The sequence below is a fragment of the Agrilus planipennis genome, unplaced genomic scaffold (assembly GCF_000699045.2).
Source record: "Agrilus planipennis isolate EAB-ADULT unplaced genomic scaffold, Apla_2.0 scaffold6, whole genome shotgun sequence".
Lineage (NCBI taxonomy): Eukaryota > Metazoa > Arthropoda > Insecta > Coleoptera > Buprestidae > Agrilus > Agrilus planipennis.
This window is the reverse complement of record NW_020439302.1, coordinates 783,053-797,285: the sequence shown is the minus strand read 5'-3', so window position 1 is coordinate 797,285 and position 14,233 is coordinate 783,053. Positions and strand designations below refer to the sequence as shown.

The 14,233-nt window shown below is 34.5% G+C and overlaps 2 protein-coding genes across 6 annotated transcripts in view; one reads left to right on the top strand and one right to left on the bottom strand.

Moving 5' to 3' along the window:
• Window positions 1-13,718, top strand: part of LOC108745228 (calcium release-activated calcium channel protein 1) — a 35,565-nt gene extending 21,847 nt beyond the window's left edge. For 3 of the 4 annotated variants that reach the window (XM_018481368.2, XM_025978503.1, XM_025978502.1), the window contains exons 2-6: window positions 11,033-11,158; window positions 11,797-12,030; window positions 12,104-12,355; window positions 12,410-12,644; window positions 13,131-13,718. In XM_018481368.2, the coding sequence (XP_018336870.1) occupies window positions 11,039-11,158; window positions 11,797-12,030; window positions 12,104-12,355; window positions 12,410-12,644; window positions 13,131-13,363 (1,074 nt within the window). In that variant the 5' untranslated portion in view covers window positions 11,033-11,038 and the 3' untranslated portion in view covers window positions 13,364-13,718. Of the gene's footprint in view, window positions 1-11,032; window positions 11,159-11,643; window positions 11,724-11,796; window positions 12,031-12,103; window positions 12,356-12,409; window positions 12,645-13,130 lie in introns of those variants that run through there. The other variant, XM_018481377.1, reaches the window with a different exon arrangement.
• The window catches only part of LOC108745209 (trichoplein keratin filament-binding protein-like), a 64,926-nt gene continuing 55,384 nt past the window's right edge, over window positions 4,692-14,233 (bottom strand). Inside the window, exons 3-4 of one of the 2 annotated variants that reach the window (XM_018481357.2) lie at window positions 6,151-6,538; window positions 4,692-6,084 (exon numbers count right to left, since the gene is read on the bottom strand). In XM_018481357.2, coding sequence (XP_018336859.1) covers window positions 4,982-6,084; window positions 6,151-6,538 — 1,491 coding nt within the window. In that variant the 3' untranslated portion in view covers window positions 4,692-4,981. Of the gene's footprint in view, window positions 6,539-14,233 lie in introns of both variants that reach the window. The other variant, XM_018481340.2, reaches the window with a different exon arrangement.

The window sequence follows — 14,233 nt, the reverse complement described above, 5'->3', positions numbered from 1 at the left end:
CGTCTTCTTCAACAACGTACACAGCTGCAGTTCTTATCTATTTCGGCAACTTAGAAAGTACTGCTCAATGATTTATAATGCCGCATTGTTGTCGTTAAATAGAGTGAGCGTGACGCTGTATAGAGTGTAATATTGTATAGAAAACAATGTAAACCAACCAAAGTCAAGCAATTTCGGCGTTTTAAGGAGTTTATCGTTAAATCGAGTGACGTTATAAAGAGTTTACACTGTATTTTTAACAACACAAAAATCTTGGAATTTTTACGAAATTTGGGACATCTAACATTACTGCAAGACGTTCTATCTGATACCGAAAAATTATTTTTGTAGCCCCTACATTTGCGCCGCCCGGAGCTCATGGCCCCTTTTGCCCCACCCCTCACTAAGCAACTTCCCCAGACATTACTTATTTTCTGAGTAACAAAATGGATGCGATACAGTAGTGTTAACATGTACTACTTTGAACGTATGCATACCTGCTAAATTGGGCCGACACCCAATTTGCAGATATCAGGTCTGAGTGCTGATTTTTACATAATATTGTTGTTAAAAATTAATAATCAACACTGCCCAAAACTTCCCACAGGCGGTAATTTCTGCCAGACGCATTAAACTTCGCAAAAAGTCGTAATTTTACTTATAGACTTATAGTCTGAGTCCTCATTTTTAAATACGACACTTAGGGAATTATTGCAAAACTTTTGCAAGCAGTCAGACCAATTATAGGGGCCAAACATCCCCCAGGCATAATTAAAATATGGCAGTGATATAAAACTATCTAAATATCGCACTTGCGTTTATACCACAGCGGCATTTTAATTGCTTGGGGATGTTTGGCCCCTACAGTTGATCTGGCTACTTACAAAAAGTATTGAAATAAGTCCCTAGTATCATATTTAAAAGAGACATCTCAGACTATAAGTAAATTTGCAAAGTATGAAACGTCTGGCAGAAATTACCACCAATGGGAAGTATTTGGCAGTGTTGGTTACTAATTTTGAAGAATATTCTGTGATATATTACCTAGAAAATAGCACTCAAACTTTATGAAAAGCGAGTAATGTTTTTACGTACCTTTAGCACCTGATATCTGTAGTATGGGCGTCGACCCCACTCAGGTATTCGTAAGTTCAAAGTACATACTACTACTACCCCACCCCACCCTTTATGTTACTCATAAAATAACTACTATGTCTGACGGTTCTGGAATTTTAGGCTACAAGGTGACAGTTGTTGGTTAATCAATCGTTAAACCTCCTAAATAAGTCCAGTGTCCCTGATTAACCGACTGTCATCGTAAATAAATTCAAAATTTAATTCCGTATTCTGTTAACATTACCACACTGGTAAAACGATTGTACCTGGCTGTCTGCAAGCCTTCGTTCGAAGTTTTCATTGTCATCATGAGCGTATTAGAGAAGATAACGAGCCAGTTCATGGTTGCCAGCGCGGCCGAGTACAAACCTTTCTCACACTGGCTCTTACCCTCCATATCTCCGAACTGGCTCACCGTTGCTTCGATAGCATTTTTCATTTCATCGCACCGACTCTTTAAATCCTCTAACTTAACGCCGCCTTCCGAATCCATTGTTTATGCTTTGTTTTTTTTTCCTTTGTTACGTTTTAATTGATAAAATACTAGAATTTTGATAACTTTTGAGTGGTCCTAAACAAATTCTGTGACAGTGACAGACGATCACAATTTTCTCTTACGTCACTAATACTATTTTCAAGAATAATAAAAAAGTAGCTCGGGATCGAGTAGCTTTTAACAAAATCAAATCGCAAATGGACATTCGTAAAAAATGATTAAAAGAGTATGTTTGTTTTATATCCCCACGACTATTTAAATTGCATTCTTAGTTTATATTTCGGAAAACGTTGGAAGAGAGGTATGAGAAAATAAACATTGGAAGAACATTAATCAATAACGTATGATTTTCCGATGATACTGCCATAATGGCTGAGAGCGCAGAAGATCTTCAAACCCTATTAGAAAGTGAACCAAGAGTGTGAAAAAGTAGGACTCGCTGTTAATACTAAAACTGAATTCATGTTTACAAGTTAAACCCCAAATATTAACCCTATTCTCACATTGAATGTAAAACAAATAAAACTATGTAGTCTATATGTATATAAAACCATTTCCAAAGCCGATATTCACCAAAAAAAGGTTGTCTGTTTGGTAGGATTTTAAAGGAATCGTTTTTTTTTGAGCTTTTACCGGATAACACAACGATTAATTCGGAAGTCTACTGTCATCAGCTGGACAACTGAATGATGCACTTCAACAGAAAAGGTCAGAACTAATCAACAGGAAAGGTGTAATGTTTCACCAAGACAACGCGAGACCTCACACAAGTTTGGTCACTCGCCAAAAGCTTGTACAGCTTGAATGGGATACAATGCTACACCCACCATATTCTCCAGACCTGGCACCATCGGATTATTATTTGTTCCGGTCACTCCAAAATTTTTTAGACGGTAAAACTTTTACCTCAAATGAGGAGGTCAAAAACCTCCTCGATAAGTTTTTTGCCAGCAAAGACCAAAAATTTGATGAGCGTGGAATTATGCTACTACCACAAAGATGGCAAAAGGTGTTGGACCAGAACGGTCAATATATAATTTAATAAAGTATTTGTTTATTATACGAAAACTGTCTTTCATTTCCACAAAAAAAAACGAAATGACTTTCCGAACAACTCTATAGATTAGAAGCAACTGGATATTATACATATATATACAATACATCTTCGGTTTGGTCGATGATTATTTATTGAGACTGCCTAGGACATATTGATGAGATCAAATAGGTTCAAAATTTCGATCCGCGTCCGATAGTTCCGATAAGTTACTGGCAAAGAACTTCAACAAATACTTAAAAAAAAAACACTTATTGTTGGTAAAATAAAGTTTACAATTAGATATGTCGACGTACGAATAAAATTCTAGGAAAAATCAAATTTCGCATTGTACATTAGTACTCCTACACATAACGTGTATTTGTTGTCTATTATAAAACAATTAATAAGCTTTTAATGACGTTAAGTATTTACCTGGTCATCGAAGACGATTCTTAGTCAAGTTTTTTTCGTGCTTCACGATTAACTAATCGCTTTGTGATTGGAAAGGTGAAGAATTTCCAGCGAAGGTTACGTTAATAAGAAAACTAAGTTCATAGCCTTGAAAGTATGTATAGTTTGTTTACTACTTGCTTCATGTATTCAAGAAAATTGTAGAAAATATTTAAGAGAATAGCATTTTCTTCGTATCATGTGATATTTCGTATATTTCAGAATTTTTAACCCTAGTTTTGTCTCATTTTGTTTATTCCCTCACAGCAACAAGGGTTTGTAATATATGAACACCCTGTATTTATTTTGTGTATCTTCTATTACCTACCAATTTCTACGTCATTATCAAATTTAGACGAAATATGTAATAACATTCGATAGGCTCATGCGCTTCAAGGATTTTTACAGGTCGGTAATCAGTATTTTTCACGCATGATGTCGACTATAACCGCGCTTATTAATCCTTACGTCTGTTGGTCATTAATATGCAATATGTTTTCTAACCGACCAAAAATTATAAAGCGTTCATACGCCAATAACCGCCACACTTTTCGTTATATAGATAGTTAATTTTTTGTTTTATTCTCATTAACCGCTGCGCATTATACGCAAGTGATAGATTTTTAAAGTGGTGAGAGTGCTTACTATAGGTGAGATATGTTATTTATTATAGGTAGTTACTAATATACATTGGATCATTGTGAGTTAATATTCGATTGAGGAAAGGTACAATAAGATGTTGGCAAATCAATCCCAATTAAAAATATTCATTCCCATCAACTGATATTCTCTGTAGTATTTCGTAGTGTTTGACAAGAATATCACGAAGATATTTATCTGCCAAACTAAAAAACTAATGACTAAAAAAACCACTGGTTAAAGCCGGTGGGCGTGGAATCTTTCTGACATATACTATGGTGGAAACCCGGAATAGTACAGTTGAAACTTGAGGATAAGGCGGAAGACTATCTATAGCCTACTTATACATGGATCGTGAAAATACGTGGATGATGGTTGAGGAGATAAGATGTAAAAAATGGAGACAGAAGAGACGTGAAAGATTATTACTGGATATAAGGGCAGACGGACCTGGAATTGAATCGATATCCTCCCGAATGCTAAACAGTGGCCTAAATACTCACTATGCCTTGCCACAGAATCTATCTATATCGTCTAACAAGAACGAAATGCTCTTTAATAGTTCGTTTGAGGTCCTACCAAATGTAGAAGTTCTATTGCAGATTCAGTTTGGCAAATAAATATCTTCATAAAACCACAGCATAAAGATATTCTATACAGTAAAGTCACTCTTTTGATCTAACCTAAAATGCCGGCGTTTTTTGTAGGTGGTTATAAATCAACTTTATATGCGCAGAACTGCTATATAAAAAAACGGTTCAATGGTTTTACCAAAGTATATAGATTCAGAATATATTTCTACTGTAGCCCTACATTCTGTACAAAACAGCCCCTACTTAGGGAACGTGTAAATTAAGTAGTGAAGCATTGGGAAGTGAAGTGACCCTATCTAAATACGAAATGACATAGTTAGCAGTGAATATCAGTGGATGCTAAACACTTTATAGTAGCCAAAATGGTTCAACATTACCAAAATTACCAATTTTACTAATTCATGATCCTCATTTTGTAGTTTTGCTAAATCCGACAAAGAATTTAATATTTTTTAATAATAATTCCCAATAAAAATACGCTGTACATGAATGTTTTCTTACCCATTTTTATTTTTCCGGCGTTTGTTCTGGTCAAGTACCATCTAATTTTCGTTTCTCTTAATCGATTCATTAACACTTTTTTGTTCTTTTTAATGCATTCATTTTGTTGCAGCAGTTTTATTGTCCTTCTTAGTGATTAACCTCTCAAATATAATCTCCAATTGACTTCATTTAGTCGGAATTTTCCGACGAACTGACGTCTTCATTCTGACTCAGTTTAAAAAAACTCCCATCACGCTGGCTAAAATTCATCTTGTACCAGGCCCGATAAATTCTCAAAAACCTGTCACAAGGCCTAAAGTTCATATCGCCTAAACAGAACATCCGATATGCATCTTCTCCATATTGACCGATTCCGTACAATTCTCCAACCTTGTTCCACTTTTTGTGAAGAAAATCGTGAGTCATTCTCCAAACTTGCTCGGCACGTCTCTGATGAAGACCCAAATTTACGAAATATTTAACCAGTTCTGAGGAATCCTTTTTTAAAACTGTTTGCGGGTTAGGATTGTCCTGAAGGAACTCTTCCACATACTGTCTGGCTACCATACAGGAGGTTTTATTCAGGAATATGGTAGCAACCAGGAGGGCCCATGGATCATGGGACAACGATTCCTCAATGAGATTATGAGGGGATTTTGGAGGCATCCACAACATCTTTTTTGGCTCGTAACTCTTACAGTTCTCCTCGTGACGAACATCATAACTATCTAAAGATGTGGTGGACGACTGAGGCGATTTTTGTAACAATTTTTCTTGACAAAAGGAACAACTTGCAGGGATCATTATTTCCTCATCTGTCAAAGCTCTTGAAACATATTGAGACAGACGAATATCCTGATCTTTAACAGATAATTTTGAACTACTTTTTACTACGATGGATGTTTCTTCTTTGTTTAATAAGAGCGGAGAATCCGATGATGTCACTATTTCATTATAAGTAGTTGCTTTATGTTTTAATGGTTTCGTTTGCATTTTATCGACGTTATGTTTTAGAAAAAAATAAGTGGATCTTTTACTCATTGCAACCGAATCCTTGGATGTAGCTTCTGAAGGTTGCTTCCCAGTACGAATATTGTGAAATTTGATTAATTTTTGCCTATTACTAACACTAACCACTTCTTCCATATCTTTGATAGTATCTAATTTGCCATTGTAATTTCTTAAGAAATATTTAGATGTTCCGATTTTAGTAGAGGAGTCTACATTATGATCCAAACCATCATGAAAATCCTTTTGTTTCAGTAGCTTTGCTTGCTTAACTTTTAGATCATCTGAATCAAACATGTGATTTTCTTTTAAATTTAAATTATTGTTATTATTAACATGTACCACCATACCCTCGCAGTTTTCTTGGTTAAGGATTACACTTATAGGATACGAATGTTTTACTTCTATTTCTTTACCTGCACCCCCAAAACTAGATTTTCTCTTATTATTCTTTTCAAATGAATCTAGTAAATCTATTTTATAGCCTCCTTTTGGATTTTCATTAAATGGGGCCGAATCCCTTTTTGAATATCCCGCTTCTTTTGTGAACTTGGCTAATACATTTTCTAAGAGACGATGCTGATTAGTTATTTTCAAAAATTTCCTGTTCACTGCTGTTATTTTGACCTCTGAACATTCGGCGTAACATTTAGGACAGACCCCTGCTACCAGTTGTGCGTTTTCGTTAAAATATTTACTTAATTTAATTAGTCGAGGTTTACCGTATTCTCCATTTTCCTGCAACAAAGCAGCTAATTGGAATACACGCTAGTAATTAGCCCACAAGGTACGACCAAAATAATAATAAAATCAAATAAAGAAAAAATAATTTTACAATGCTTAATACAGAACAAAGAGATGATAATAATTTTTAATGGGTCAAATAAAAATCATAAACACCATTAAGTGAACGTAAACGTTGAGGTACGTTTCTTGACTGCTTATCATTGGAGAGATAAAACCGGTGAAATATTTTAATAAGTATACCTCACAGTTTTAAAATAAAGAAAACAAAGCCTCTAAATGTGATTGTTAATTACTTTGTATATAGTTATACATTTCAAACCGTGCAATACAACAATAACTGACTTTTAAATACCATTTTGATATTTACAAACACTACAAATTGGATTTAATATGACTTTTGAATTTGCAAAATTTAATTACGTATTTCTTAATCAAACAAGAAGTATATAGGAAGAAGTTGAAATTGTTGTAGTGAATACCATAATATCGAGTTCAAAAATATAAACTAAAAAGACTCGCCCTAGTTAGAGGTTTTGTTTTCATATATATACATACTTAAAAACCATGGACTCGACTGTTAACCACGCAAAAAATGACGAAACGACGCTCATGCTTTTAGTTAGCGAGAAGTACAAATCAATGAGCAGGCGGAGTTTTGATACTACACAGCCGAAGATCGTGGCCCACGAGATTCTAAATTACCTCTACCACTAAACCTGTACACTGCGGACAGGTTTTTCGCTTACTTTTATTAAGGGTCTTATCAACGCAAGTCTCAAGAAACACGTGTCCGAAGAGACGAGATTTAGTGAAGGTACCCAAAGTGTCAATTTTCTATTTCAAGTTGTTCATTTTCCGATACCGAGCCCCACAAGACGCTTAGAGACACCCTATTCAAACGGTATGGAATCACAAGAACATATCTCCAGAGAAACTACTGGAAAAGTTCTTATGCCCTTGCTATATTTCTGAAACCATTAAAACAAAGATTTGGGTGCACGGGATTTACTAAAACAACAGTGAAAAACTAGCGATAATTGTAGCTTTTATAACAATTTACGTAAAACTCGCAGTTAGTAAGAATCCTATTTACCAACAAACTTCTAAAGTGCAAAAATTCTCTACACTAAACACTTAATTTTTTAATTATATGTACATGCTTTGTCCATTAAGTATATACCTAACATAACACACATATGTAAAAATGGTAATGATGGCTATTTAAATACATTATAATAGTACTGCTTATGTAGAACACATACATGTTCGTAGTAGCACACAATAACCATTAAATTTAGAGAGCACCAGCACAAAAGACAATACTGAAAAACCTTACTAAAATTCGACACGGTCGCCTCTTTGATCAACTCTTCCCATTGAAATTCCCAGCAAAATTATTAACTGGAATCCGATTGTTAAGACGCGCATCAATAAACAGATCGCAGTTGAACCCTCAGGCAAAAATTAAAAAAAAATTACGATCATAAACAAATACGATCATCGTAGGTAATATACCATTTAGTTGTAGTTCTTGCATGATTCGGCAAAAATTTCAGACGCAAAATAGTATTAGCCTTGACAGTAATACCGATGCCGATATTGTAATTGAATTATTTTACAATGTAACCTTTTTACAACAAAAATACGTACCTACCGCTATCGAAAAATGAACATTGGCCTATTTTAAAGCATCAAAAATCTTTCTGAATTTTAATCGATACGATAAATTTCGTCGGTAAAAACCTACGCTTATGTTTTAACATACACACACGGACTTTGAGATAAATAATTTACATATTATTACAATATTCAGTTCCGAATACCAGGCAGTGGAAAAGAAAAGACATTGAACTTTGTCTATTATTATAATCTTACGAATCTTGAACTTTGGTAGCTGCTAGAAAATATGCATCTATAACGAAAATGTGTGGATTTTCCTGAAAGGTGGAAATTCCTGCACATACAACAACTTTTTATGCACGTATGTCAAAGTCTATCATAAATTACATAATTAATGTTATTTTAACACCACTTAGTTTTGGCATTTAACAACGCAGTTTTCTTCCTTTTACCAAAAACGAACTTCAGACTGGATGATAATTCTCAAATTATTAAATAGAAACTACTATTGACGTATTTAATTTTAGTTTAAAAATAAACTACCAATCATTAGACACAAAATGGAATAACAAAAAAAAATTGTATACAATTGAACCACAAAAAAGTACGTCAACAGTTTCAATTTTAAGATCGAACGTATTTTGAATAATGCAACGTTCAACATTGACAGCGAGCAGGGTCGTTTTTTTGCTCTGCAGACCCTCAATTTTATAACGAACTGTAAGAAAACAAGGTCCGCAATATAACATTACTTTATTGGGAATTTATTAATAAGAACACCGTTCGAGCATTATCGCTCCGATTATAACAAGATCATTTTCAGTTTTAATTTAAACGCCTACGCGAACGAAACATTCGGTTCGAAAAACAACCATCTAGCAATATACATGTGTACATATCTCTAATCTCGGAAGGCTGTGTAAAACAATTGTTGTAAACTACCATTAGTAGGTACCATGTAAAATTAATGTCTAAAACATGCGAAGACGAGACACATACGCATACCGACTAAGAAATGTAAGTGTAGATTTTATTTTGAACAATTTCAAAACATTAAACAAATTACCAGATGTATTAATCAAGAAATTTATGATAGTGCTATCAATGATCAAACGATATCAATTTACTTAAATGTGTATAAATATCACCGTCATAAGGTCGTCAGTCCTAAGACTGTTTGGACACGCACCTCCACTCATTGCTATCCTGAGCTAATCTTCGCATTTCCCTGAAACTAGAACAACCCACATCCTTAACTATTTGCGAACAGTAATCTAATCTAGGTCTACCTCTATTCCTCTTAACTCCTGTTTCTGCCTCTAATATGTCTCTGACTAGACCTTCATGCCTAAGAAGGTGTCCTACTAACCTATCTCACTTATTTTTTATTGACTTCCATAGAGTCCTCTAACTATCTTTCTAATATCCTTCATTTCGAAACTTCTCTGTCCACGGTATTCTCATCATTCGCCGATAACATCACATTTCGAACGTTTCTAACCTTTTCTTTTCCACAGCGTCTACCGTCCATGTTTTGCACCCGTATAGCGCCGCACTCCAAACATACACCTTCAACATTCGCTCTTTCCCTAAATTTTTTCTTCTCTTGCATACCAGTATTTATGTTTTATTTATTTTCATACGGTACTGTTCCGTCAATACCGCTTTCATTTTATTTAAAGCTACCATATACTTGTACATACCAAAAAAAATATTAAAAAAACAAATACCACCAAAACAATTGCCTTTAAATGGTCACTTTGACTTTAACAGAAATTTACAATTGTCTCAACCTATCAAACCATTCTCAAAAATATTTAGGTATCTAAGAAAGGTTTTATAGGTCAAAACAATTTAATAAAAAAATAACTAAATAACCAATTATTTCAATTAAAACTAATTCTAAGTCGTTGAAAAAAAAATATATCCATATAATGATACCACATGGATTAACTGCGTGATTTTTGCTAAAATGGGGTATATACATGGTTCTTATTGTAATAATATACGTATATGATATATGTCAAAGTACAGACACAAGAATTTTTAAATATGTCTGAGCTAATACCTAATACTGCACCGAACTAAGTAACCATAATGTAGCAGCAAATGTAATTATGAATATTCATAAAAAAAAAATAGTTATGTGCTTGTAGGTACACAAGTTAAAAAGTAACAACCAAAGCAACCTGCAATTAGTTACAGTAAGTGAACCAAATAATGATTGCAAAAAGTCATGATGTTATAATCACGAAAAATTTCCTTCTGACGAATACGTAGAATTAAAAAATACATACTTCTTGCTCGTATTTTAAATTGAAGGAAATATTATAACAAGTAAATGATATACATATTCACATATATCTTCATAGAAAGTAATATTGATTTAGTATTCATGAGAAATACGAAATCGATCAAAGTTAATGAAAAAATGAAGTTGTATCAAAAAAGTCTTTAAATTTTTAGAACAAGTACGTATGTACCTAATTTTGAAAGTTTCTATACAAAAACGTTAACAGTTGTATGTAGTACTATCACAATAATAAACAATGTGAAAGTAGAAAATGTCTTCTACGCTGTAATAAATCATTATACAATTACGGTTGCGCAAAGTAAATTGGCTGCAATTTTTCGCCAACCCCAAACAAAAATAAAATGTAATAACCTTGTGTCGCGTAATTTTTTGAAAAAATAAAAATGTGGATATCGAAAATGTCATGTTTTCTAACATTAGAGGCCACTTTTAATTCGACTTTATTACGTATTCACGAAGGCTATATGGAAATAAGCATAAATTATTATTTATTATACAGTTGCATTTCCTTGACGACATAATAATACAACAATTTTTATTTTTATTTCCAGCTAAACATGGACCAATCGGTTCAGGTAGATTTTCCGACGGTTTCCAGATATCCCCGGAAAAGATTGAGGCGATACAACACATCCGGCGACCTCATGATGGCCAACAGGCACAACTTTCAAACCTGGGTAATTATACCATAACCATGAAACACTTTGACATTTAATAGGGGTTAATATCAAATATTAATGTGAAATGTGCGTAGAGCCAAAGGTCCCGGGTTCAATTCCCGGCGATGGTGTGACAACAGCAACAAATTTTTTCCTCATTAACTTCAGGTAGTTTGTATTGGGATTGAAATTAAAAATGAAATTTTCACATTAATACTGCGTAATTATTATTATACTCAATTGTATTACGATAAATTAACACTTAAGCTCGTAAATATACGGTAAAGAAATGTTCATTTGATTTTCCCGCAAATCTTCTTTATTCTAAGAACGAGCAATGAAATTTACAACTTTACATAACATTAGCAATTAATTCTGCGAGTACTTTAATATATGTATACATATATATGTACCATTACCTGTTTCTAATAACAAGTAAATAAATTGACGTATTACCATCAGCAATAAAAAAACTCACATCAAAAGAAAAACTACCAGTAGAGTACCTAGTACTAAACAACAGTCGATGTGAGTGACTGTATAATAAATGCTTCAAAAAAAACACAGCTTCATGTACATGCTTGTATGTATATTTGTTTTAAATAAATTACTATAATCTTCATTAATTAATTATTAATATTTATCCGTACTTTTAGGGGCCACTAACGAAGCAATCGAAATCATTAAATTTTTCCACTGAAACAATTCAGAAAGGCAAGCCGAGTTTCAGATCCGATAGCCCACAGGCAAGAATACCGCAGAATGGAAGCGAAATAACCTTGAGTGTTCCCTACCTTGATATAATACCGTCATCCCCAGTGTCTTCGCATTCAAGCACAACGATTCCAATCCCCACCCCTCATCATAAAACATACACCAACGGATATAGAGTGAGTTAAAAAAAAAAAAGAAAAAGAAACTCAAATTAAAACCTGAACCAATTTGATTTTGTTTTGTTTTTAGTCGCCTGCAGGGCGTCCAGGCTTTCTCCAGGTCCCCCCACCCTATCACAGCCAAAGCAGCGACATAAGCACCGAAGGTAGCGTAAGAAGTTGCAAATGTTTCAAGGAAGTCGACAGCGAGGGAAAGATTTCAATGAGTCCCGCCGTCACCCCTGAAGGTTTATCCTGGCGGAGGTTGCACATGTCGAGGGCCAAACTAAAAGCCACATCTACCACTTCCGAATTACTTTCAGGATTCGCAATGGTGGCAATGGTAAACGATATGAAATTATGCCCTCCTACGTATTTTTTATTTGCTAAATTCCAGGTGGAACTTCAAATCGACGAAGACACTCAAGTGCCCGAATGGTTGTTTGTCATGTTCTCCGTTTGTACAACAGTATTAGTAGCTGTCCATATTTTTGCTCTTATGATTTCGACCTACATTCTGCCAAACATCGATGCTATATCAAAACTGGATATTTGCGAACTCGTTTCCGAAAGTCCACACGAAAGAATGAAAGGGTTCATTGAATTAGCGTGGGTTTTCTCTACAGTCCTAGGTAAGAAACATCCTATACTTCATTTACTTTCTATGTCTTGGATGCGCGCTGGCAAAATCGTAGGTAGGGAGAAAAAAGCTCATTATACTCTCGACTCTTGTTCATTAAACATACTTTTTCATACAGTACCTGCCAAAAGTTTTGTTCAATCATGAATAGTAGTGCGAGTCGAAAACAAGCGTTGAAGCCTTTAGTATGTCTTCGAATATAAATAAACATCTCGTTGATATTTTGGGTAGTAATTGGTACCAATAACGGCACATTTGAGCAATGTAATTGTAGCGGATAAAATGGTCAATTTTTCCGTGCAGTACTGTACGGGTTATACGCTCCTCACCGGTTAAGAGTTTGGCCGAGAGTTGTCTCCTTTCTTTTCTGGCCTAGTGCTGTTCTCTACTACATCACGCCGGTCAAACTGAAGGTCACATCGCTACAGAAACGAAATGAAGTATATCTGCGTACGTTAATCCCTCAATTTCTTTTCAGGACTTTTCCTATTTCTGGTAGAAATATCTATTCTGTGTTGGGTTAAATTTTGGGACCATTCTAAGGCAGCCATTGCAGCAACCGTCATAGTTATTCCAGTACTTATCATGTTCGTCCTCTTTGCCATTCATTTCTATCATTCCCTGGTTGTTCACAGGTGCGACACCTCTCTCAGTGATATGCAGAAATTGGAAGATATGAAGAAGCAACTGGACGCGGTGGCTCCAGTATGACGAATGTTAATATGCATAAATATGTATTTAAAAAGATCGCCTAAGTTATTTACCGCAACTTGTAATTAAATAAAGTACACCCAAAATCATTAGCAATGTTGAAATTTAGAGGCTAGAGATTAAAAAAAAAAAAAAGAAGCAAACCGCTAAATGGCAATATATGCTGTGATATTAACCTTTACGTGCAATTGTAAATGGTACGCATGTGTATGACGCAAACAAAGGTAAAAAATCATTGTTTTTAATTTGCTGTAGCAAAATCGGTTTTTGAAGCATAATATATATATAACGATGTTAACGCTTAAATGTAGTAAATTTTTATATCACCATAAAAAAATAAATTAATTATGCCACACTGCATGCATTTAAATGAATCATAACGAACAACCTTGCTTATTCAATAAACTAGTTGTTATAATGTTATTGTAGTAACAGTCGTGCACAGATGTTCGGTTTTTTATGCATAAAACAATTTTTTAAAACAAAACATGATGGTTATGTAAACAATTCAAAATTGGAATAACCATTGTCACCTGATCTTCCACATAGAAATACGAGGAGACGTTTTTAAGTCCGCGGAATGGGGGGTAAGAAGTGGAAATAAAAGTACGAATTTATTTTTGTCTGAAAAATACTCCGAAACTGCATCCTTCACTCCTTATCGCTTGAGAATTTCTTCCCACGAAGATAATAATAGGTAATAATCGCTGGGAGCTAGATCAGGACTATAGGGTGAGTGAGCCCAACTTTAGAAGCCCCCATCTGCAGGGCAGCCATCGCAACATGGCTCTTGTGCAGAAGGAGGACACCTTTGATCAATTTTCCTCTTCTTTTAACCGCTCTAGGATTGAAGCATAGTATTGTCCGGCT